The sequence below is a fragment of the Canis aureus genome, chromosome 17, assembly GCF_053574225.1.
Source record: "Canis aureus isolate CA01 chromosome 17, VMU_Caureus_v.1.0, whole genome shotgun sequence".
NCBI lineage: Eukaryota > Metazoa > Chordata > Mammalia > Carnivora > Canidae > Canis > Canis aureus.
The window spans coordinates 51,765,972-51,793,011 of NC_135627.1; the positions used below are offsets into that span (position 1 = coordinate 51,765,972).

Below are 27,040 nucleotides of genomic sequence, written 5' to 3' on the forward strand. Positions count from 1 at the left end.
GCCGCCCAAGGGGGAAGCTTCTAGAGAAGCACCGACCGAGCTTCCGTCCCGAGGAGCCAACGAGCAGCCACGCAGCGCGTCGCAGGAGGGAGCGGAGACGGAAAGTGGGCGCAGGGCCCGCTGGGACGGTGGAGGACTCAGCCTCCGGGCCCGGGCCCGGTCATGTGACCAAGCGCTCTCAGTTACCGCCCCCCCTCCCCGCCCTGCGCAGCCATGGTTACGGAGGCGCCGGCTCTTCACGCCTGCCGGGCCTTCCCCGGACGCCTCTGCGCCCCGGAAGAGCCTTTCAGGGGCAGTAGCCCAAAAGCGCTTCTGCAGCGGACTGTTATTCCGCAGGGGCGCGTGGCGTTTGGGAGAGGTTGGACGTGTGTTAGTAACGGGGCGCATCTGGCTTCATTTTCATCACAGTTCACCATAGTTTTCATCATGGCTGCCGGAGGGGGTGGGGCGGGGGCGTGACGTCATCCGCCCGTCCGCGTTCGTTTCCGGGGAGCGTAGTTCCGGCTTGCGCGTAGGTCCCGTGATCTCGGCGCTGGGAATCCTAACGGACGAGGACTGGCCGGAAGCCGTTCTGCGCTCGCAGATGCTGCCCTGAAGGAAGCGCTTTGGTTCCGGGGCGGGGGTGCTAGTCCATTTACGCAGAACTCTCTGCAGTTGGCTGCCCGGGTTGAGGAGAGAGCTTGACGTTCTCCTCGTTCGAGGCACCGGGTGGGGGGACGCAGGGGACCGGAGCTTGTGTCAGTACCGGGGCGTGACCCTGGGGGCCCGGGTTCGAGTCCCGCGTCGGGCTCCCTGCATGGAGCCTGCTTCTCCCTCTGCCTGTGTCTCTGCCCCTCTCTCTGTGTCTCTCATGAATAAATAAATAAAATTCAAAACAAGAAAAAATCTAAAGGGACTGGGCGTCAGGTTATGTGAATGTGCCCCCGCCCCGAGATGTAAACCTCTTGTTTTGAATGCTAAAGTCCAAGAAGGGAAGTGACCCAATGACCCAGCCTCAGCCTCTAAAGCTACGTTAGAATCGAGAGGATGGAGGAAAGGGAGAACAACTGGGACAGATGAGGATGTGTACGAGGAAAAATAATACTGTCAGAAAAAAACGATCATGTGAGGGCAGGTGATGCCGTGACGTCACGAGCACCCGGTGTCCTAATAGGACTGAAGAATCCCTGGCCTCTAGCTTTGAAACCAGTATGATATGTTAAATGTGAATTAATGGAGTTGAATTTTTTTTTTTTTTTTTAAGGAAAGAAGTAATCCGGGGCAGCCTGGGTGGCTCAGCGGTTTAGCGCCTGCCTTCATCCCAGGGCGTGACCCTGGAGACCCCGGATCGAGTCCCACGTCGGGCTCCTGCATGGAGCCTGCTTCTCCCTCCGCCTGTGTCTCTGCCTCTCTGTCTCCTCTCTGTGTATTCTCATGAATAAATAATAAAATATTAGAAAGAAAGAAAAAGAAAGAAAGAAAGAAAGAAAGAAAGAAAAGAAAAAAAGAAAGAAAAGAAAGAAAAGAAAAAGAGAAAGAGAAAGGGAAAGAGCCGAAGTTCAAGCTGCAAGCGCCCTGGAGAAGTCGGTGAAATGCCAGGTCACAAAGGGCAGGCCTGTGGTCTTGGCAGAGGTGCGGATGCGAGTCTCCTAAGGATGCTAACCTGCTCTAGAATTTGGGACTTGGAAAGCCAATAAAAGGCACATTTGCGTTTTACAGGTATCATCCTGTGTCTGTGCGGTGGATGCGTGACCAAGAGGGGAAAAAGAACAGGTGAGAGGAGATGACCGCCGTGTTAGGAGCCAGAGTGAGTCTCAGGTAGGTCTGTGATTGCGGGGATGAGCAGAAGTAGGTGAGGTGACGCGGGCTGCGCTTGCTGATCTTTATGTTCAGTGCTTTTTGCGCCCTGTTTAATAAGGCTTCACCTACTCCAAGGCCATGAAGATGCTCTGTGTGTTTTCTTCTGGATGCTTTATTAACTTAACTTCGACATCTAGGTCTATGATTTATCGCATTGATTTTGAGAGAAAGGTAGGAGCCTGGGATCAAGGTTTCATTCCTCCCCATATGGATATCCAGTTGACCCAGACCTGTTTATTAAAAAGACTGTCTCCATGCGATTCCCTTCTGTTGCCAAATCACAGGGCGGCGCAAAAAAAAAAAAGTGTCCTCTGGGACGCCTAGATGGCTCAGCAGTTGAGCACCTGCCTTCCGCCCAGGTCATGACCCTGAGGTCCCCAGATCGAGTCCCGCATCGGGCTCCCTGCATGGAGCCTGCTTCTCCCTCTGCCTGTGTCTCTGCCCCTCTCTCTCTCTCTCTCTCTCTCTCTGTCTCATGAATAAATAAGTAAATCTTTTTTTTTTTTTAAGGATTGTCATCTGTCATTTTCCCTATTCAATTCTTCGGGCACCTCTGTTGTAAAGTAAGTGACCGTATCTATATATATGATTTTATATATATATATGATTTTATATATATATGATTTTTTATATATATGATTTTACATATATGATTATATATATGATTATATATATCATTTGATTATATATATATGATTTTATATATATATATATGATTATGCCTGTTTCCAGCATCTCATTCCTTTGATCTGTTTGTCTAACCTTGTACCAGTACCACCCTGGCATAATTAGAGTAGCTTTGTCCTAGAACTCTCCAAGGTTGCCTTGGCTATTCCAAGGCCTTTGTAATTTCCATTATTTTAGACGTCTTATGAAATTTATTTGCATTTATTGATAATTCTTTTTTTTTTTTTAGAATGAACTTGTCAACTCTAAACACACACACACACACACACACACACACACACGCTGCTGGAATTTTAATTGGACTTGCATTGGCCCTGTGGATCTGTTTGGGGAAAACTGACATCTTAATATTGAGTTCTCTAACCCATGAGTGTCGTTCATACACCCTCCATTTATTTAAGTGGTCTTTAATTTCCTTCAGCAGCGTTTTGTAAATTGCAGTGTAGAGGTCTCACATATCTTTCATTAGATTTGTACTTGGATATTTGGCTTTTTAATACTATTTTAAATGACAGTTAAAAAGCCTTATATTCTACTTCTTTGTTGCCAGTATATAGAAACAGTGTTGATTTTTACATATTGACCTCATATTCAGCCTTCTTATCAAGTTCTCTTATTATTTCTAATAGCTTGTAGTTTCTTTTAGAATCTCTATGATTATAATTTTGTCATTTTATAATAAAGATGGCTTAATGTCCTGTGCAATGATTATACCTTTTATTTCTTTTGGTCTTTCACTGGCTGGTATGTCTCATTTAGTGTTGACTAGAATAACGATAATGGGCTTCTTCTCTTGGCTGTAACATCAGAGGGGAGAGCATTCTATAGCAAATGCTTTTTCTGCCTTTATTGAAATGTTCGTATCTATTTTTTCTTAATATGTTTTTTTTTAAGATTTTATTTATTTATTCATGAAAGACTGAGAGACAGAGAGAGCCAGAAACAAAGGCAGAGGGAGAAGCAGGCTCCATGCACCGGGAGCCCAATGTGGGATTCGATCCCGGGTCTCCAGGATCGCGCCCTGGGCCAAAGGCAGGCGCCAAACCGCTGCGCCACCCAGGGATCCCTTTTTTTTCTTAATATGTTAAGTGAATTACTTTGGTTGATTTTCAAATGCTCTTTAAATGGCCAATATGCATATGAAAAGAAGTTCTACATCAATAGCTATATTAGGGACATTAAAATCATGCTTCAGTAGTAAACACTCACAAGAATTGTTTAAAAGGAATTCCAAGGGATGCCTGGGTGGCTCAGGGGTTGAGCGTCTGCCTTTGGCTTGGGGTGTGATCCTGGGATCCGGGATTGGGTCTCACATCAGGCTCCTGCAGGAAGTCTGCTTCCACCTCTGTGTGTGTGTGTGCCTCTCATGAATAAATAAATAAATAATCTTAAAAAAAGAAAAGAAAAGAAATTCCAATACCAAGCCTTGGTATTGGAATATGGAGCACCTATAATTTGTGTATATTGCTAGTGGGAGTATAAATTGGAATTACCTTAGAAAGCTTTAAGATATTTTTTTAAGTAATCTCTTCAGCCAACGTGGGGCTTGAACTCAACAACCCCAAGATCGAGAGTCTTATGCCTCACTGACTGAACCAGCCAGGCATCCCTAGAAAAATTTGTGATACTATCTACTGAAGCTAGTCCTGTGTATGCCCTATTACCCAATAATTCTATCACTGGGTGTATCCCCAAGAGAAAAGAGTACTTATGTTTGTGGACAAGAATATTGGTTACAAGGTTATTCACAGCAGGAAAAGCTGGAAATAAAGGTCCTTTGATAGGAGAAAAATACTACAGAGCAATGATTAAGAATGAACTACCTATACACACAACAATATGTATGAACTTCACATACATAATGTTAAGGAAGCTAGGCAGGGTACATCCTGATTGATTCCATTTATATGAAGATAACTATTGTGAGGGATCACCAGAAGGTAATCTAGCTGGGAAAAGCCATGAGGGAAACTTCTTGGATGCAGGAAATGTTATATTATCTTGATTTGGGTGGCAAGCACATCAATGTATTCAGATGTAGAATTTTATTGAGTTGTACACATAAGATTTGTGCCTTTCATGCTTCTGATAAATGGGGAGAAAGATTTAAAACAAAATCAACAGAATTTGAAATTTATGACATTTACAATAGCATCAAAAATACCAAATACTAAAAAATAAATCTGACAAGGGATGTCTAAAAAGTATACAATGAGAATTATAAAATATTGCTGAGAGAAATTAAAGAACACCTAAACAAATGGAGAGGCGTCTATGGAGACTCAGTATTGTTAAAATGTCAGTTCTTCCCAAATTGATCTATAGATTTAACATGATGCCAACCAAAATCCCAAAGGCTTTTTCTGTTTCAGAAGTTGACAAACCAATTCTGCCAATTCAAATGGAAATGTAAAGTTAGAATACTCAAGTCGACTTTGAAAAATAAAAAGGTAGAGAGCTAACACTACCTGATTTCAACACATCAACTTTGTGTATTGGCACAAGGACAGACAATAGAACAAAACAGTCCATAAATACACCTGTACATAAATGGACAACTAATTTTCAGCAAAAGTCCAAAGGTAATTCAGCATAGATAGTTGAAAAGGATAGTCCTAAGATGCCTGGGTGGCTCAGTCTGTTAAGCATATGCTTTGGGCTCAGGTCATGATCCTAGAGTCCTAGGACAGAGCCCCAAGTCAGGCTCCCTGCTCAGTGGGGAGTCTGTTTCTCCTTTTATCTCTGCCCCTCCCTCCACTCATGCATGCACATTCACATGCTCTTTCTCAAATAAAATCTCTTAAAAACAATAAATTCAAAATGGATCATGGACTTAAATTTAAAACTTAAATATTTCTAGGGGTGCCTGGGTGGCTCAGTTGGTAGAGTTACGGTTTCTTTCTGCAGGTCAAGATCTCAGAGTTGTGAGATCTAGCCCCACATCACACTCTGTACTCAGTGGGGAGTCTGCTTCAGCTCTCTCCCTCTTCCTCTGCCTCTACCCCTACTTGCACATGTGCTCTCTCGCTCTCTCTCTAAAATAAATCTTAAAAAACTTTAAAACTTCTAGAAGGAAGAAAATCTTAGTGACCTTGGATTAGGCAAAGATTTAAACATGACACCAAAAGCACATTCCTTAAGAGGAAATTGATAAATTAGACTTTACCAAAATTAAAAGATTTCTGCACTCTAAAAATATTTGTGAATCACATAGTTGATAAAGAGTTTGCATCCAGAAAAATAAAGAGTTCTCAAAACTCAGTAATAAGAAAACAGAATTTTTGACAGGCAAAAAATTTTAAAAATCATTTCATCAAAGAAGATACATGGATGTCACATAAAAACATCAAAAGATGCTCAAATCAGTGTCCTTAGATGTAAATTAAACCACAAAGAGATATGACAACACACCCATTAAAATGGCTAAAATGTTGGAGAGGATGTAGAACAACTGGAAAACCCATACTCTGCTGGTGGGAATGTAAAATGGTACAACTGTCATATAACCCAGCCAGACCACTCCTAGGTATTTATCCAAGAGATAAGAAAATACATGTCCATATAAAGATTTATAAAGGCATATTCATAGCAGCTTTAATGGTAATAGCTGAAAACTAGGAACAACCCAAATGCCATCCACAGGTGAATGGATAAACAAACTGTAGTATATCCATGTGATGAAATACAAGTAATAAAAGGAATGATAAACTGGGGCCCCTGGGTGGTGCAATTGGTTGAGCGTCTGACTCTTGGTTTCCACTCAGGTCGTGATCTCAGGGTCATGAGATCCAGCCCCATGTCAGGCTCTGCGCTCAGTATGGAGTCTGCGTGAGATTCTCTCTCCACCTACTCATGTCCTCTCTCTCAGATAAGTGAATACTTAAAAAAAAAAAAAAAAGGAATGATAAATTGATACACACCACAGCATGGATGAATCTCAAAATAATTACACTAAGTGAAAGCAGCCACACAAAAAATAGTATACACTCTATGATACCATTTACATAAAATCCTAGAAAATGCAAACTAATGTATAGTGATAGCAGATCTGTGGTCAGCTAAGGGGGTAGAATGAGCCAAGAAGAGCAAGAAGCAACAGCAAGAATGGAGTAGTCACAAAGAGGCAAAAGGTAAGTTTTAGGGTAACGTTCACCAAATGTGGGTAGTCACTACTTGATTATTGTGATGATTTCATGAGTTCAGACTCTTTAAACACGAGTTTATTGTATGTCGGTTATAGCTCTATAAAGCTATTTTTAAGGCAAGCTTGGCACCATAGATAAGATTTGGGAGTTATCAGCATACAGATGGTAGTTAGCAACGTAAGAAAATGAATCTGAAAACTGGCAAAGAGAACATGTAGTTTAGTCACATATTTAATAAATATTTAATATCTACAGGGTGTAGCTATATTACACTAGGAACTGAGAGTACTAAAATGAGTACAAGTTTGGCTCTTAGTGTTGGAATCTCACCTCTCAGCCGGCAACTATTAGAGTGTCGTATGTGCCCAAGTGGGAGAAATTAAAAGGATCTAGGACAGCAGTGGGAAGCTTCCAAGAGCTTGAAGAAAGCTCTCGAGAGGAAGTAATGTCTGCACTGAGGTCCGAAGAGCAGATTGAAATTAGCCAACCAGAATGAGATAAACTGGGGGCACCTGGCTGACTCAGCCAGAAGAACATGTGCCTCTTGATCTCTGGATCATGAGTTTGAGCCCCACATCAAGTATAGAGATCACTTAAATACAATTAAAAAAAAAAAAAGAATGAGATGAACTGTGCAAAACAGAGAGACAGCAAATGCAGGGGTTTTGTTTTTCCTAAATCCCCTCCACCCACCCAACCACCAAATTGTATGAATTCAAGCTCCACAGAGTCTGGATTTTCCCTAACAGAAGACATAGGTCATTCTTTTGGGCAGCACAGAATCTAAGTCCCCTTTTATGTGGAATGTGGCAGGGAGGGGATTCCTTGAGTCCTCATTCCCACGGAGGCAGTCTCCTCTATAGAAGCTGAAAATGCCAAAGTAGTTGAGAAGCTGAACTTACTTTCTCTCAACTTCTCTTGGAGTTCAAGTCCCTGCTGGACCCTTGACCTAGACTCTGCCCGTCACATAAATATTGGTAGCTAGTTGACACAATCAAGTAAGTACCTTGGCTAATTCTCTCTAGGTGCAGTAGCACTCCTATCAAGATCAAATTCCTAAGGCGGTAGAGACAGTAACACAAAGCTCAGTGTTCAGTGCTTGGCCACAGTAACTACAATTTCCCTGCTAGACTAGTTGTGCAGTTTGTTCCTAGCTATGTGACTCAGATTGACCCTGATTCTCTAGTCCTTTTGTCAATTCTATGAGCTATAGAATATTATTCTAGAAAAATTTCTTTTATGCTAAAACCCAGAACCCATCCCTGTTGCTAATGACAAAGAGCTAACTGACAGTTTGGTATTTGGAAGTGGAATGCTCCCAAACTGACCCTGGTATGCATCTAAGAGGCAGGATGGAAGGCAATGAGGACACAGCTCTTCTGGACGGGAATACAGTGATCCCAGGACAGGGCATCAAACTTAAACCATCAAGAAATGTATTCTAAAGCTGAGAAACCCTGGAAAAAAATCTTTTTCTGAGTACTCATGCTAGATGTGGCTGAGGACAAGAAATCAGGAAGCTACAGCTGATCTGAAAAAGAGGACTACATGTCATCCCATTCTGGTCATGAAACTGGATCAAGTAACTGGATGAGACTTTCGCTGATCTCTCTTTGGGAAAGAAATATGTTTTATGGAGGCACGAACACTTTCGAATGTGTAAAGGAGAAGGATGTGTATGGGTGACAGTAGACTGCATCATTCCTCGCTTAGTTTTTGCTATGGAGCCTCATTTTTTTTGGCTGTCCATCTCCCCAACACACGACTAAGTCATTTATGGTAAATCCTACTTCCTTGGCCAGGAATTGATTTAGGAGGGGGTCTGTGATCGACCTAGCCAATGAGGTCTTAAGCAACGGCTGCTCAGGGTGTTCTGGGAAAGGTCTTCTTTTTTTTTTTTTTAAGATTTGTTTGTTTGTTTGTTTGTTTATGATAGAGACAGAGAGAGAGAGAGAGAGGCAGAGACACAGGAGGAGGGAGAAGCAGGCTCCATGCCGGGAGCCCGACGTGGGACTCGATCCTGGGACTCCAGGATTGCGCCCTGGGCCAAAGGCAGGCGCTAAACCGCTGAGCCACCCAGGGATCCCCATGGGAAAGGTCTTCTTGCTGATAAACAGAAATATAGCAGGAACTACTGCAGGTGTCTTGCAACTGCAGCAGAAGCCATCCTGGAAATGAAACCAGATCCTCAGGATGGGAAAGCAAAGAGGGAAGAAATCTAGTTGCTCAACAATCACCCCTGAGTTCCTCAATTAACTGACCTGGAAACCTAACTCCAGACTTCTTCTTTTTTTTTTTTTTTTTTTATATAAAGGCAGGAGGAAAAGAGAAACAAGCTGGGCACAAAAGTGAAGGTAATAGAGAATTTAAAGAGTGGGTTATAAAAAGTTAAATACTGGGAAGGTCAAGGAAGATAAGGACAGAAATTTGGCCATATGGAAATTAATCAGTAGCTAGTGACCTTTGCAACAGTAATTTTCAGGGTAATAGTGAAGGCAAATGCAATACTAGAAAGGGTTAAAGAATTAAGGAAAAATGAGGAAAGCCATCAAGTTTTTATGTTAAGGACAGGGACAGTAACCTCACAGGGCCTTTCTTAACAAATACATGTCGAATCAGTAATTTGATTATATGGGCATAGTTCATGGTGCCCCAAAACAATTACAATAGTAACTACAAAGGTCCCTGATCACAGATCACCATAACAAATAAGATAATAATGGAAAAGTTTGAAATATTGTGAGAATTACCAAAATGTTACAAAGAGGGAAAGTGAGCAAATGCTGCTGGAAAAAAAATGGTGCCAATAGATTTGCTCCATGCAGGATTGCTACAAAAATCAGTAAAAAGTGCAATAACCTAGGAAGCACAATAAAGTGAAGCACAATAGCCTGGTAAGCACAAGGCCAGGTACCCAGTGAGCACTGTTCTCCTTCCTGTTCAGGAGTTTGATACAATGTCAGGGGGTACAGGGCTAGAGGGAGTTCTAGGGAAGGCAGAACTTTTCCATGACCCTCTTAGGGTCCTTAGCCAAACCTAAAAATCAAACTGACAAAGACAGATGTTTTAATGTTTTACATGACATGGGAGGCTTCAGATGGAAATGAAGACTCAAGGACATGCTTAAGCATAAGTGTTTTTATACTAGGTTTGATAAAGAGTGCAAAGTTGTGAAAAATGACAGGAAAAAAGGGTATTTGAGGTTAAGGTAGTAAGCTGGGGGATATTTAGCAAGACCTATTCATTCAGATTCTTCCCTGCTTCCCTCTGATTTCAGAGATAAAAAGCTCCTTCTAAAATCATGTTTTAGAAGAGTATTAACTGACATGAGAAAATGCATAGTTTCCACTGGGTAGAGGGGTACTGCACTGAGATTTTTAGTTGTTTTTTTTTTTCTATTTTTGCTTCCATATTTCCCAAGTTTAACAATTAATTGATCTAATTTCTAATTAGAAAACTTGTTTTTTTAAGGTATGTTGAGTATTATTGTTGAGAACATTTTATTGTATTCTAACCTTTGGAGCTAGGTGATCCATTATGTGCTCCCTGGAAGCCACTCTTTGGCACAGCAGCAACAAAAAATGAGAAAATGACAATTCTGCAATTTTTATCTGACCAATGGAGCTTGTGATACAAACAAGCAATGTTTTACAACACTATAAATACTAGCAACATTTTCTGTTTACTTGTTCTTTAGAGACAGTTCCTTGAAAACACATTGAGAATTTTTACATGATTTATTTAATAATAAACCAATTAAAGATACAAAAATGTTTAGAGGATTCCAAAATTTAAATTTTTGTTTAAATACAAATTCACTCTGTAATATGAAAACATATAACATTAGACCTCTAAACATGATTTTTTTTCATCTACAAAATTTCTCCTTTGCTGTACTAGAAAATTTGCAGAAAACAATTTTTATTGTGAAATTAAATGTACATTATTTACAGTTGAAAAAGTAATCTAAAAACTATTTCATTTCAGAGACTTAAGATATATATGTATATTATCTTTGTATGCAACCCCCCCACTCCCAATAAAAAATGATCCAAAATATAAAGCAATTATGCTTTTATAGCAACTGACTACTCAGCCAGATTAGCCCAAGGCTTGGTTGCTTTCTGGGCCCTTAAGAAAGAGCCTTGACTCTTTCAGAATGGCAGTATATCATTTAACACTCAGCAATGTAAGTTTATTAGTGGACCACAGTGCACAGTGGCCTAACGAGTTAATAACATATTTAGGAAACATTCAGATTCATAGCAGATCTTACAGATAACAGAAGAATGAGTTTTGTAGGGCCACTTATTTTTCTGCAATGTGTTAGCTGTATTTACATTAAAAAATAAGTGATAATGTTTTAGTTGATTTAACTTTAAAATTATAGGAGCTAGGAACCTCAAATTTTGAACCAGAAAGCAAAATGGAGAAATGGAGATCAAGTCTAATCCAATGCATCCTTTTTTTTTTTTTTTTTGAGAGAACTGAGGCCCAAAAAGATCCAGTGGCTTTGCCCAAGGTTACACAACTAGTTAGGCAGAGAGCCACTCTTAGGCTGATGCTTTTGTACTATCCCGCTTCTGAAATAAGGTTCAGCCCTGTCACGAACATTTTCGAATTTTTCATGTTATTTTTTACACAGTCATAATTCCTTATAGAGTGCGACCAACTAAAGTCAATCTAAGTGAAATCATAATTTCATCAAAGTATAAAATAGATGTCTTGATTTCAAAGAGTCAAGACTTTAACTTACACAAGTGGAATGAAAAGGATTCCTATATAAATTTCCTGATGCCTTATATTGAAGTACATTGTATTTACAAAAGAATCAGAAAAGCTAATACCATGTAAAATTAAAAAAGAAACTTGAAAAATGCTTATGATATAGGAACTGAAAAAAATTCTGAAAAGAATGTCTTCATAGTATAAAACGTCTATTCCTTCACAACTGAATTCTGAAACATTTGGAGAACAAAGAGAAGCACTTGGGTTCCCTCCCTCATCTAACAAAGCCAACATTAACTCTAAATTAATATTTTTAACCATTAACTACAAAATTAGGAATATTTGTAGAATTTCTCTTAGAATCATCAGATAGTTTGTAGACAACTGAAAAACGTTCAGTTAAAAAAACAATCATCCATAATTCCTTTGGTGCATTACTTAAAAGGAGTTGGGTTCCAGCAATTCATTTTGTTTCCTAGCTACCTGAGAGGAAAATCCATTGGAATTGGATACCACCATCACATAAGGCTGTGGCTGTGGCTCAGTTTTATCAACGTCTTCATTCAAATTATCTTCAGTTTCCTTTTTCTCTACTTCCTGTATAAGAGTTTTTGTTTCTTGAGCTTTGATAACTGAAGTGATTACAGTGCCAGGTGGGTGAGCCACAAGCTGTGAACTCCGAGGAGAAAAGGTCACCACGGGAGTAGTAGCACTGAAGGATGGAGACGAAGCCACAGTGACGGTGCCATTGCAAATGGACTGAACGTTGCTGGTAAGAACCTGCTGCACGTGCGCAGGGCTCAAGACAATCGAAGGAGGAGAGCCCGGTTTCTGTGACTGCAGCATGACGTTTTCTTTCAGTACTGTCATGGGCTGTGAGGACGGAATGGCTTGTAAAATAAATTTCTGTGATCCAGCACCTGAAGATGGATCTGTGCTGGCTATAACTGTTGTGATTGGCACTGTCTGGAGTGTTACTGTATGCAAATGCTGACTCCCAGGAGACACAACCACTGGAACTTGGGTTGGAGCCTGTATCGTCCTATTGAGATTATGAAATAAAAGACAGTCAGAACATTCTACATCATTTAAAAACTTTAACATTTGACAAGTCATCAAGATAGGAGTCAGATATTTGAAATGCTACTTCCCGAATCTTTGACAAAACATTTGGCAAAAACATCGTACCAGACCCTGTATTATATGGGACACCCAACACAGAACTCTCTAACTATAATACTATCTGATGGAAGGGGAAAAAAGTCTGTACAGAGTGCCACATTAATACAAATGAGGAAGCAATTTTGTTGGGGAAGGAGGAGGATATCAAAATGCTCGGCAAAGAAGTTTTATATGAGCTGCTTGTAAGAAAATTGGGAATTTTAAAACAAATATATTGGATTCTCTCTATTTTTAGTATTTGAGGCATAATGTCATCAACATGCTAGCCCACAATTGCCAAACTTCCTATGATAATTGCTTTCAACCTGTCTTCCTGTATATACAGGAAAAATGCTTAATTCACTAAAAAACACCTCAGTCTTAAATTTATATGTGACAGAATTATCAGAAGAAATTTGTTTTCCTCAGAAGAAATTTAGTAGTTCATAGTTCATATCATATTACATAAAATAAGTCACAGACATAATGAACTCATGAGGGTTCTTTAGGCTGGCAGAGAGCACAAAAAAGAAGGGCAAGCTTTGGCCAAAAAAAAAAAAAAAAAAAAAAAGACACATTTTAGTAGTTTTCTCAGCTTAAATAATCTTCACAAATTTTAGCCATAAAGCTAAAATTTAACATAAAATCCTTTAATGTAACCCAGTTTATGTAAAGTTGTTAATGCTTACTGAAGAGCTATATAAATGATATTATGAGCCAATCCAATTTTAAAAATTTGCTGCTGTGAACATTATAGTTTGGCCATTGTTAATATAAAACAAATGCAGTTGAAAAAAAGAATCTGGATCTCAACTGTGATTCCTCTGAATTCTGTAAAGCTATTCTACAAAAAACAGATGATTAACAGCTAGATTGGTCCCCATAATCCAAAGGCTAATCATTACACAGAGATTATAGGCAAATTTTGGTAAATTACAGGTATGTGGCTTGTCCCATACTTGAGAAGTGAAACTCTGGAGAAAACAGGCTAGGTGGAAATATGAAGAGAAAACGCAGTACAACGTAAGAGAATTTTGAAGCAAGTGGAAAGACACAGGTTGACTACAGCCTACCCACTATGAGAAGATTCTGATTTTCAACATCAGATTCCAACAAAGTTGTCATTGTGAGGATCAGTCTAGAGTAGGATGTGAGCAGCTCTTCTGAAGGACAGAGCTAGAAGAGAGTGTGAGTCTAATGAAGATTTAATAGGTGGGCAGGGTATGACGAGAAATAAAGAACAGATATACTGATAATATATCCCATGACTAGAGTTCATGTACATGTATATAAAGATAAAACAGTACACATGGTATATAGTAGGTACACAGATTGTATCTAGAGATATGTATAGTCTTGCCTCCCGGTAAGTACTATTATCCCCATTTTACATATAAAAAATTAATGGACAAAGGGAGTGAACAGCTGGCATAAGGTGACCAGTTAGATACGAAAAAGAGGTCATCTGACTGCAAGGCCTCTGCGATTAACCGTTCCAATACACTGCCACTTCTTCAGTCATAAGTAACTTCAGTTAAAGATGAAGATTGTCTATTATATCCTTAAACTGTAGGCAATTTCACACTTTTTAAAAAAAGATTTTATTTATTTATTCATGAGAGACAGAGAGAGAGAGAGAGAGAGAGGGAGAGGCAGAGACACAGGCAGAGGGAGAAGCAGGCTCCATGCAGGGAGCCTGATATGGGACTTGATCCTGGGACTCCAGGATCACGCCCTGGGCCGAAGGCAGGTGCTAAACCACTGAGCCACCCAGGGAACCCCCCCGCCCACCCTTTTTTAAAGATTTTATTTAATTTAAATTTCACACCTTTAATACACAACCCTTTCTTTCTCTTTCTTCCCTCAGGTATGCCACAAGCAATAATATACTTGGACATTTTCCACATTGCTAATCAGAGCTACCACTAGATTTTCAATGCTTTTGTTCAAACTAGAAGAAGACATCTTTTTCTCAAAATACCTGCCATCTGTCAGAAAATATATATACTCATCTATAATAACCTACAATGTAAATATACTGGCTTATTTGAACAAATTCTAAAATAACCAATTTTTGGTAATAAAAAATTCACAGATTAAAGGTAAAATATTATGCAGCCTTTTCGCAAACACAGAAGATTTTTTTCTTAGTTAATGATTAAACAGTCAGTTGTATCTGGTGATGTTATATTATATAACAAAGGTTATATTATACTTAACTACTTTATAAAAATTTCCTAAGCTGCTTTAACCACTGGTACAATATTGGAGATTTAAAATACCTCAAACTTTCTGAGACTAAGAAAGATATGCGATATAACATTTAGATTTTACTGCATATCTGCTCAGATGTCAGGAATGTCATTTAATTGTTAGAATCACCTGTAGAGTTACATGTTACCTTTATTTTACAGATAAGGAAACAGAATAGTTAGTTATTCCGACTCAATGTCACATCTAATAATTGACAAGGTTGGAGGGCTGGAAAGTTATATACATTCTTCTTACTCCATGACTTTGTTTTTAAGATAACCTACACATTATACATTTTTAGAGGTTAATTTATTTAAAATACCCTAAGACAACCTATTAGTACTTGAATAAATATTACAGAGAAAGAAGTTATGCTAGGTAGATATATAGACTTGCAAGTTTACCAAAGGACAATTTTAGGAAAATATTTGGCCAGAGGTTTGCTTTTATTGTAGTTGTTTGTTTAAATAACACGAAGCCAGAGTCAAAATCAAAATTTGTAAAAACTGAGCACATATACCATATATCAATTAAGAAAAGCATAATAGATTTCCACACAGATACATGCAATTATGTGCAATAAAAAGACATGAGCATAGGAAAAATTGAGAAAAAACAGGTTGCTACTTCACTGTAAATAACTGGTAATTCATGAGAGTTATGTGAATCAGCAGGCAGGGTGGCAAATCATTAAGCTCACTGCTTTGGACTAAACTGCTGGCATTAAAACACTGTCTCCACCACTTACTAGATGTGACCAGGCTCCTTGGCCTCTCCTTGCCTTGGTTTCCTCATCTGTAAAATAGGAATAATATTACCTATATCTCATTGATCAGTGAGGATATTAGACATTAATATATGGAAAGTGTATGAAATACAAAGAGTGCTTTGAAAGTGTCAGTTCCTGTTGTTACATTAATTTAAAAATCTATTTTTAAGATATAATTCTATATATATTCCATCTTTTCTTAGCTACCGAAAAAAAATCTTTAAATGGTCTTTGATTTTATTAATAAGTAGTTTAAAATTAGGAAAAATATAGCCAAAGTACTGTTATTTTTATTAGGAGTGATAATATGGTTGCTTAGGATAATTTCTCTATTATTAAGAGCTGTATGTTAAAATGTTTAGGAGTGAAATGCATTAATAATGTGAACTTACTTGACAAATAGCCAAACAGAAAAAAGGATATCAATATATATAGAGGGAAAACAAATACGGCAAAACACTATATCAACTGTGAACCTAGAGGGGTGTAAATAGGTGTTCATTGTACCATTTTAATCTGTCAAAATTTTTAAATTTTCCATAATGAAAAGTTGGGGTAATTATAAAAAATACAAATGAAAAATAAATAAACTGCTAAGCAAGGAATTAATCTAATGAAAAATGATTCTAGTAATACATTAGTATTTCAGAGTAATATGTATAATTTGCTTGAAATTTACATAACACTTTTATAATGGAAAGGAACAACAGCAAAACTTGAGGAATTATATTCAGCAGCTGTCAGTCTTCAAAGAATATTTTTATTCATTAACTTTTGCCTTTCTACATCTAGTAATCTCAGGGAATAAAATGCAGTCTGTAAAAGGTTTTGCTTTAAAATAAGCAGGATTTGGGGGAGATACAAATAAAAGATACAAACAAAAGAATATTTTTTTAATCAAAGGAATGATTAAGAATGTGTGAATATAGAAACCCATAAATATAAAATTCTTCAACAAGGAAGTATGTTTTAACATTTGAAAAGTTAAATTTTGTTACTTCATTATATAACCAGTCCTCTTAGGAGAACTCATTACTCTGAGAGGAGATAAAGAATGAATATATACACTACTTCAAAGTAAGTTCTATAAATCTGAAGGGATGTTAATGTGCCAGACACTATGTTAAATGGTAGGAGAAGGACAATGAATAAAATGTGGCTCCTACAGATTTAAATATATAGGAGGAGATGAGCATTAAAGTCAACTGCAACACCTGGTTCATTTACCAGACTGAGCTGCACCCACGTGGTCAGCTTTAGCTAGAAGGCAAGCAAGGAATCATAAGCAGAGAGAGAGAGCTGGTAGCTGAAGCTCCAGAAATTTGACTGCACTCCATGTGCAACACAGAGCTAACAAAGCTGCAAGAAGGTTACAGACCAAAGCTGTGACCAGGAGTCTTATATGGGTTGGACTGAAGAGAAAAAATTTGAGAGGCAGGAAGCAGGCAGGGAGTCAACAGAATAATCAGGGACCTTGGAAATGAAAATTCTGGAAAGTACACCAAAAGTCAGTTTGCAAATCATGGATGGGGGGGTATATTAGAGTGTTTTAATATCTGGCACTATTAGTCAGAAATGACATTTAAATTAATACTGCATCCAATACAAACATCAGTATTTAATACCTTTCAGAGCTAGAGGTATGCAGGGTTTTTTACTGGGGAAGAAGGGGATTTGTTTTTGTCTTCAAGGTATAAAAACCAAACTGATTACAGACGCTAAAAAAAATAACTCAATCACTCCAAGAGGATCCTAGTGATTAGCAGTTGGCCATGCACTGTTCCTATCAACACAAATACACATAATGGTAAGATGATAAATAGCCTAGAAACCAACAGGAGGAATCACATCCAATTAGATACTCAGTCATCACACATAACCAATAGGACCTAGAGGAAAATGAATTATTAAAGGGCAAATAGAGATAAATAAGTACTCCTTTAATACAGTTAAAGATTTATCATTCCTGTCCAGTTAAAATGGGAAAAATGTAATCTTTATACTCCTTACAAGTTGATTTTCATGATGCCAAAAGTTTAAATGGACCATACAAGGAAGACTGGATCATTTAACTTTGTCTTGATTCTGGGTAACGTTCATTACTTCAAGATCAACTGAACAAAAACTCGGCATTTATATTCTGGAATATACAAATGTAAGACTGAAGTTAGCTAATAACAGTAATCAAACAATCATTTTATTGGATTTGGGAGGGCTCCTATATTTTATTATAATTCATATTCTGGAAACTCACAATAGTAGAAAAAGAAAAATAGAATACTGCAAACACTCATCTAATTTTCTGCCTTGCTTCCTTTTCTCCATTCTGTATCAGTGAGACCAGCCCCAACTTCTGCAGAAAACCAGTCTAAAGCTGATAAGGTTGCCTTGGTCAATTTGTTGTTTCCTATCTTTCCTAGGGCCATGAGGCAAATTTGATTTGACTGCTAAAAAACTCTAAAAGCCTGAAAAAGTGGACCTGAGGTTCATGGCCTCCCTACCTATTTCAACTTTAGAACTGTTCCATGATAGGATCTTCCCAAAGAATAATGCTATTTCTTGGAACTCACTACAGAAGGCCATGATATGTCAATCCATGTACACTTTTCACAGTTCCTGACTTTGAAAAAAAGATCTGAAACCATTCTCTGGATTTTTTTTCTAATATGTGGATCCCTTCTTGTCTGGATCAATCCAATTATACAAGGGTATAGTGGGCTAGATTTAAACTGATAGAATAACATCAAGTAATGACAAGGTTTAAAAATAAGGAATTTCCCATACAATCAGAGGACTGATATAATATACACTGATGCTGAAAACAATCTGTTGAACAAGATTTCTAGCTTTAAGATCAATATAATTTTTATTTTCACTTCTGAATCCTGACCCATTTAACTTATGACAACTCTGGTCAGAAACATGACATAATGATATGCATCAATAACTTTAGTTATCTCACCTAATACTTTGAACAGAAGAATTTAACGTTTCATCCTGCATGCTATTGGTTACGGTTGCTTCTCCTTCTGGGACAGCTTGTACTGGCTGTACTACATGAATAGTCCGGAAGAGCTGGGTAGGATATGGAGACTGTGTAGGCTGCATTGTCCTCAGGACTTCTGATGGCTGTGCAACTTCCACAGGATCTTTGGGTTTTGTAGCTTTAGAATTCCCTGGTTTTAGAACTGTAGTGGCTCCTCCTTTTATCCCTGGACTTGAAGATACTCTTGATCTGCTTGCTTGGTTCCTACTTGAAGTGGTTGTTGAAGACAGTGATGGATCTGAAGACTCTATGCTGGAACCTGGGTCCTCATCATCTATATAAATAAGATCTTTTGGCATTTCCTTAAACTGATATACCAAGCGCTGACCTTCTACTTTTGCCAGAATACCCCTTTGGTAATAGTACCTATTCAAAGCAGATAATTTTATCAATAGTTTGTTCAATTAAACAAATTAAAATTATATTAAATTCTTAATCATAAACAAAAATTTTAAAGTTGGACACAAGCGGGAAAAGAAATTCAAAATTAAGGGCCAGTTATTTTATATAAGATAGTATAATTAGACACATTCTTTTTTAAATATATGTAAAACATGCATACTTATTCACAGATAAAGAAAAATCCTCACTAACAACTAAACCTAACACCAATTCTGATGAGGATTGGTAAAATATATGGATTATCCTAGTCATTCACTTTTCTTTGTCTCCCCTTCTTCCAACTTGTTGGAATAATCAAATCTACTACAAACTTCAAGAATTTATTTCCCTTCCATAGTTTATAATAATGTCCCACCAGTTTAAATTTGATTCAGTAAATCTGATTGAGTTTTCTATATAAAATTTAATATAAGTGATTCAAATTTTGTCACTGATTTTAATTCAATCAAGAATCTAGCAAGTGTGAGTTTTAAAAAAACCAAACACAACAGTAACTAAATAGTTCTGGTTTAAGAAGCTTATTACATTATCAGATGATTGCTACTTCTAGTAAATCTTTCTCAAATAGATGCATATCTTGAAGAATAGATTAACATGATCACAGAAAAACAAACTAAAAATGAGTTTAGGAATAAAATGATAACCTACCTAGATCAAAATGTTCACAATGTCTAATATTATTCTTGAAGCGTTTATTCCAACATAATACAGATTATACCTGAGATTTACATTTAAAAATGCACCCTCTTATTATCTATATTACCATTACTTGTTAATTTTGTGCTGATTTCAAGTTTAATGGCTCAAAACATATGAGCCCTGTAGTCAATTTATAATTCTTAATGACAGTTTACATTTTCTAATCCCTTTATAAGTAAAATATCTGTTGTTTCCATGAGGACTTTTAAAAGATTTTATTTATTTATGAGAGACAGAGAAAGAGGCAGAGACACAGGCAGAGGGAGAAGCAGGCTCCATGCAGGGAGCCCGATGTAGGGACTCCATCCTGAGACTCCAGGATCATGCCCTGGGCTGAAGGCAGGCGTTCAACTGCCGAGCCACCCTGGCGTCCTGAGGATTATTTTTGAAGAAAAACATTTTCCCAGATCAGAATAAGATTTCAATTTAAATATGTACTGATTTCTATAAGTAGTGTGGTTTTAGCACTTCAATTATAAAATTCACCATTTTTTAATCCTCTACCTTTTTAGAAATTATCTTCTTTTTAGTATATAGGAAACAATATTCTTAACAGAATGAATTACAAAAACTTTATGTACCTGAGAGCTCTTCCCATGGTCTCGTAATTCATGTCAGGTTTGTTTTTGTGCTTTCCCCACAACCTGGATACTGCTTTAGAATCTACCAGTTTAAAAATGCCTTTTTCTCGCTGGGTCCATTTGATATATTTAGGACAAGTAGCTTTGTCCTGGAGCAGTGCCAGCAAAAACTCCCAGAGATAAATTGTGTTTCCTGAAACAAAAGCAATTTAACTGACCAAAATTTCATTGGAAAGAGCAAAATTAAACACAATGAAAAGTCTTCTAAGTTCCCTCTCTAACTATACAAAAATAATACACAATTTAGCTAGCACTGGTGAAAATTTGTAGAGTCAAATATAGGTCTTTTTATTAGGCTTGTATAAGATGTCTGGACAGAGCAATCCTGGCAATTAGATCTGTGATGATTTAAGAAGAAAGCACTTTGAGATGACTTTTCCCCCACTTCTTTAAGATCCACTACATAAAGGAATCAGTGAAAAAGCATTGCACAAACCTTTCAATAGCTGCTTTATTTCAGAGCCAGTGGATTGGCCCTAACAATTTTCTTCAAATTTGGGCAGCAGTTTGAAAATAATAGAATCCAAAACAATGTAATAAGGTGTCTACGAACTGAAAAGCTAACTTGGCTGAATTCTTCCAGAAGACTCATTATTAAAGGATGGATTATTTTGACAGGTACATTAAAAAAAATCTCTTAAATGGATTTCTTGGGCTACATTATTACCAGTCTCCTTACAGAGAGTGCCAACTGTACCTTATAAGCAGGTGGCAGCCAGAAGATCCATTTCACTACATCAAGAAAACTGGTAGATTTTACATAACAATTTATAGAAATTTAAAGCAATCTAAATGTTCTTTGACCTTTAAGTATTATACGAAAATTACTGTACTTACCCTTACCATCTTTGTTTTTCTTCTTCACGGATATGTTTGGCGTAGTGGCTGGGGAATCTGGTCGTGGAGGTTTTGTTTTTCTCCCTGAAAACAGAACAGCTCTGCCTAAGTATTTGCCCTCAAAAGTGAGAGAATGGACAATTTAGCTGTTTATAAATACTATTTGGTCATTTATCCTAAATTTCAAATACCAAATACTTTATACATGGGTCATATGTATTGCTTTCCTAAAATATTATTTACTCAAAAAAAAAAAAAGTTACTTAAAAGGAAAAGAACTTCGCTGAAAATTTATCATTAGTGTAGGTTAGTTCACAAACACTTTAATGTAGGAAATGATATACTGGCTCATTTATAAATATGAGGTTAGTTGAAAACACCTTGAGATAACCAAACTGACAGTGCTTTCTTAAAATGCGGAGGAATATTCTTGATGTTGGATTTGAGTTATGTTACTCAAGATTCACCATGTGAAGTTTATGTCATTTTGGAAAACTCCTTGGAATACCACCTCCTCCTTGCTCTACATATTCCCTCTTTCTGGGGTTTTGATCAAACACGTAGACTTTTTCATTCAATCCTTTTATCTCAAACTCTTTCATATTTTTATTCCATGTCAGGTCTATATTGGAGCTAATTCTCTTTTAAACTAGTGACTAATCAGCTGTTCAACTCAATTATAATGTATTCTATTTGGTTCCTTATCACATCAGTCTTCCAATATTAATTAGGATGTTAGTCCTTCATTTTAAAATCAGCTTTACTGAAGTATGACAGACATACAATGCACTTGATCTTAGCCAAAAGGCCGAGAAGTGATTGTGACATACAATGAAACTGCATATGTTTAAAATCTATAATTTGGTATCTTCAAAATAAGTATTGACCTGTGAAACCATCACTATGTCCAAAACAGTGAACATATTCTTCATCCCCAAAAGTACTTTGTACCCCTCTGTACTCCTTACACCTTTCCCACTCTGCCCAATCCAAAGGTAGCCAACTATTCACACATTTTCTGTCATTATAGGTCAGTTTGCAGTTCCCACAATTTTATATAAAGAGAAACATATATTTACACATCTATATGTAAGTCTGGCATCCTTCCTTTAGCATAATTATGTTGAGATTCATCCATTTTTATCAATAGCACATTCTATTTTATTGCTGAGTGGTATTTCATTGTATAGATATACCACAAAGTTGTTTATCCTATCAGCAGCTGATAGACATGTGAGTTGTTTCAAGTTTGGGACTACTGTAAATAAAACTACTAAGAACATTTATTTATGCCTATGTTTTTCTTTAAATGCATGGCTTCATCTTTCTTCTTTTGTTAAGATTTTATTTATTTGAGAGAGAGTGAGCAAGAGACAGAGACAGCAGAGCTGGGCGGGGGGTGGGGAGTTGGCGGGAAGAGCAGGAGGAGAGGTAGAAGCAGGCTCCCCACTGAGCAGGGAGACAGACCTGGGGCTGGATCCCAGGACTCCCAGATCATGACCTGAGCCAAAGGCAGACGTTTAACCGCCTAAGCCACCCATGCTCCCTTTATGGCTTCATCTCTTTTCAGTAAATAGTGAGTAGAAGAATGGCTGGGTCATGTTAAATATGCATTAAAGGTTTTAAGAAACTGCCAAACTATTTAAAAAAAAATAGGGGGCACCTGAGTGGCTTAGCTGGTTAGGTGTCTGCCTTTGGCTCAGGTCATGGTCACAGGGTCCTGGGATCAAGCCCCATATCGGGCTCCCTGCTCAGCAAGGAGTCTGCTTCTCCCTCACCCTATGCAACACACGCTCTCTTTCTCTCAAATAAACAAAATCTTAAAATAATATTTCGTCATGCAGTAAGGTGGGATCATCAAAGAAATATTTCTTCATGCAGTAAGGTGGGGTCATCTCATTTGTTTCCCGTTTCTCAGGGATCACCTGCCTTTGTTGACTAATGTTCTATTTCTTTAGCAGCACTGTTTCATACATTGCCTGTATTTTAACAGGAGGGTAAATCCAGGTTTGGGGGAGGGTTAAAATCTTTTTCCAGCATTATTGAGATATAACGACATATAACTGTGTAGGTTTAAGGTGTACACAATGTGATGATTTGATACTCTGTGTAGTAAAATGATTTACCACAGTAGGGTTAGCTAACATACCATCACCTCACATAATAATTACTTGGTTTTTGGATGTGAACATTTAAGATCTATTCTTTTTTTTTTTTTTAAAGATTTTATTTATTTATTCATGAGACACACACACACACACACACACACACACACACACACACACAGGGAGAGAGAGAGAGGCAGAGACACAGGCAGAGGGAGAAGCAGGCTCCATGCAGGGAGCCTGACGTGGGACTCGATTCCAGGTCTCCAGGATCATGCCCTGGGCTGAAGGCGGCGCTAAACCACGGAGCCACCCAGGCTGCCTTAGATCTATTCTTTTAGCAACTTTCAAGTATGTAATATGGTCTTGTTAACCAAAGTCAGCATGCTGTATGTTAGATCCCCAGAACTCACTCATTTTATAACTGGAAGTTTGTACCCTTTGATGGACATTTCCCCATTTCTTCCACCAGCCAGCAACCACAATTTCTCACTCTGCCTCTACAAGTGGCTATTTCAGATTCTACATAAAAGTGATAGCACACAGTATATTTGTCTTTCTCTTATTTCACTTAGCATAATGCCCCTCAAGGTCTCCCTATATTTTTCAATCCTGCAAAGAACATGAGAGTCCAGGTATCACTTTGATATCTCATTTTCATTTCTTTTTGAAATATATCCAAAAGTAAGACTGCTAGACCATAGGGTATTTGTAGATTTAACATTTTGAAGAAACTCCATACTGTTTTCCATAGTGACTGTACCAATTTACATTCCCACTAACAATGCACAAGGGTTTTTTTCTCCACATCCTTGCCAACACTTGTTATCGCTTGCCTTTTTGATGATCTCCATTGTGACAGGTGTGAGGTGATAGCATATTGCGGTTTCGATTTGCATTTCCCTGACGATTAATGTTGAGGCTCTTTTCATGTACCTATTTGCCATCTGTAGGTCTTTAGAAAAATGTCTATTCACATTCTCCGTCCATTTTTTAATCTGATTGTCTTCTTTGCTATTGAGTTGTATGAGTTCCTTATATATTTTGGATATTAATTCTTCATATGGCTTACAAATATTTTTTCCTATTCTGTAGGTGGCTTTTTCATTATATATATATATTTTTTTTTTTTTGCTGTGCAGAAGCTTTTTAGTTTAATGTAGTCCCACTTACTAATTTTTGTTTTTGTTGTCATATCCCATAATCAATGCCAAATCAGGTTCTGTTATTCCATCTTGTCTCGGAGAGAAGTTCCACCTGGTATTTCCTAATACTCATTCTTTGACCTTGTTTTTCATTCTTTTGTCTTATTAGTTGTAGTCCTATTCACTCAAAGTTTCTATTTCCTAATTCTATTATCTAAAGTTCTTAGAGAACTAATCCTAGAATCTTCTATGTCTTCTGCTTCACATTCAGGGATTATCTTCCTTATGTATTCTGTAATACTGCAATGTGAGCTCGCCTTCAACAGGGCTTTATTTGAGGAAATTCTGTGCAGCCTGGGTTTAAATGTATGACTTGCCAGAGCAGTGTTATATAAGAGCCCAGAGTTATTGCCAGTCTGGGCCACTTTTTATGTTAATTACTTGGCTGGGAATTTCTAAGTCAGTGATAGTTTAAAATCTAATCATAAACCTAGGTTAAAGTAAGCCTATGAGTATAAATTCTCACAGAAAGAATTTCTCCTCTCAGAGCCCCACCTGAGAAATACAAACTTCCTTGACACCTATCCTGTGCCAATGGGTACAGAATCTTTCCCAGGAGGAGAGAGACTTTCAAGGATCCCAATGACATGCTGGGATCTCTAATACCTCTTCTTGCACTGGCCCAAAACGTAGGCATCTGCTTCTGTAGGGACAATCAAACTGACATACTCATCTAAGCCCTTCAGAGATGCTGCAGCCTCAGCTAACCCTTAGTGTTTTTATTTTCCTCTTCACTCTTGGCTCCTGGACTTTCTTACTTTCATGTGAAATCAGGTTACTAGGTGGCTAGTGATTAATCAACATATTAAACTCAAAATATTACACAAGCTGGAGGAGAATCAAAAGGCAATGAAGGGATCCCTAGGTGGTGCAGCGATTTAGCGCCTGCCTTTGGCCCAGGGCGTGATCCTGGAGACCCGGGATCGAATCCCACATCGGGCTCCCTGCATGGAGCCTGCTTCTCCCTCTGCCTGTGTCTCTGCCTCTCTCTCTCTCTCTCTCTCTCTCTCTCTCTCTGTGACTATCATGAATAAATAAATAAAATCTTAAAAAAAAAAAAAAGGCAATGAAATGGAAAGAGTGTCAGACTTTAGTATGCAGATATGGTCCTAATGTGTGAAAAGTGACAAATTTCCTTTGAAATTTAAATCTAATTTACTTACCTGCTGATTTACAACTCATTATTTTTCCTACTGGTTCCTTATGTTGGAATCTATGCCCGTGGTTTTCAAACTATGTGGAAGGAAGCTAGAAGCTAACTGCCCTTGCTCCAGGCTCTTTCTGATTTTGAATAAAAGAGTTTAGATAAAAGACTGAAGTTTTAAAAAGTTGGAAAACCCCATTTCTGAGAGACACACCAAATAATCTAATTTTTTCACGAATCTAATATGAAGACATATACTTTTTAGTGTATGCTTTGTATCCTCATTTTTTCTTATGTAAGTTTTAATTGGTGTAGAAATATCCTTGAAGAAAAATTATATTTAGATTCCACATCAGAACTTGACTATTTGCTCTCAACAAATTAACCACCCACCTTTCTTTCTCTTAGGTTGTTCTGGTGATGATGCACCTGGTGAGTGTGCATATGTCTCCTGAACCTGCTGAGTCTCCATCACTTCAGGAATCCCATCTAATGTGACGGATACATGGGTGATTGGGGCAACAACAATGTCATCTTCAGATGAACTAAATATATTATTATCTAATGGAAATAAAATCAACTAATTATCAACTTTGTATTATAAATTAAAATAATTTCATCAGATAATTTCCTGTTTCTATAAAGATTAAAGTAGAAATAAAAATCTTAAAATCCAGTCCCTTTTTATTCCCTCTGTCCTAAATCAGGCACCCTAAGTCAGACAAGGCTCAACAGGACTAATTCAATGTCCTCCTTACTTGACTTCCTATTATCAATCCATCTTGTTTTTCTTCTCCATTCTTCTCTCATTGCTGCTAAAGTTATTCTCTGAAACCCAAGTCTGATTTGACCATATAATTCTTCTCTATAAAACTTTACACCCTGAAAATTATTAGAAAAATAAAATAGACTTTTTGCATAGTTTACGGGGGAAAAAATGATAACCACCCAACTCCACATCATGACATCTGAACTTTGCACAATCTAGATCAAAGCTACCTTTCCACTCTCATCTCCCACCTACCACAAAGCTTATACTTTACCTATACCAAAGCATTTTTATCTCAAACATTTCACTTTTTTACAGGTCTGTTTCCTTGGCTCAACCCATTCTCTCTCTTAAATGCCCACCTCTATCTCCTCTATTCACTAAAAGCTTATTTGTCTTTTATAGCCCAAGTTAAAACATTCCTTCCATAAAGCTGGTCTCTCATAATCTTAGCCAGAAAACTCTTTTCTTCCAGAACACTTTGCCATCTCTCCCATGGCCTTTGTTTTTGGCTTTTACAGTTATTTACATAAACAACTATCTTCAAAATTAATTTGTAAACTTGAGGAAAAAAAGTTATCTGTTCATTTGTATATCACATTACTGCATA

The 27,040-nt window shown here is 37.7% G+C and overlaps 2 protein-coding genes and 1 long non-coding RNA gene across 9 annotated transcripts in view; 1 reads left to right on the plus strand and 2 right to left on the minus strand.

The window, feature by feature from the left end:
* Window positions 1-393, minus strand: part of SUGT1 (SGT1 assembly cochaperone of MIS12 kinetochore complex) — a 41,379-nt gene extending 40,986 nt beyond the window's left edge. Inside the window, exon 1 of one of the 2 annotated variants that reach the window (XM_077855512.1) lies at window positions 37-393. The gene's annotated coding sequence lies outside the window, so the exon portion shown is untranslated. The remainder of the gene's footprint in view (window positions 1-36) is intronic. The other variant, XM_077855514.1, reaches the window with a different exon arrangement.
* On the plus strand, window positions 201-26,337 carry LOC144287989 (uncharacterized). Of its 2 annotated transcripts, none has more exons than XR_013355916.1 (5): window positions 201-1,562; window positions 1,699-1,797; window positions 2,350-2,402; window positions 14,428-14,589; window positions 26,070-26,337. It is a non-coding gene; the product is annotated as an uncharacterized LOC144287989 (long non-coding RNA). The 2 variants fall into 2 exon arrangements; XR_013355915.1 differs by having other exon boundaries at window positions 1,481-1,611.
* The window catches only part of ELF1 (E74 like ETS transcription factor 1), a 106,716-nt gene continuing 90,065 nt past the window's right edge, over window positions 10,390-27,040 (minus strand). For 3 of the 5 annotated variants that reach the window (XM_077855500.1, XM_077855499.1, XM_077855501.1), the window contains exons 5-9: window positions 26,055-26,222; window positions 21,208-21,291; window positions 20,311-20,503; window positions 18,545-18,994; window positions 10,390-12,441 (exon numbers count right to left, since the gene is read on the minus strand). In XM_077855500.1, the coding sequence (XP_077711626.1) occupies window positions 11,838-12,441; window positions 18,545-18,994; window positions 20,311-20,503; window positions 21,208-21,291; window positions 26,055-26,222 (1,499 nt within the window). In that variant the 3' untranslated portion in view covers window positions 10,390-11,837. The remainder of the gene's footprint in view (window positions 12,442-18,544; window positions 18,995-20,310; window positions 20,504-21,207; window positions 21,292-26,054; window positions 26,223-27,040) is intronic. The other 2 variants (XM_077855502.1, XM_077855503.1) reach the window with 2 other exon arrangements.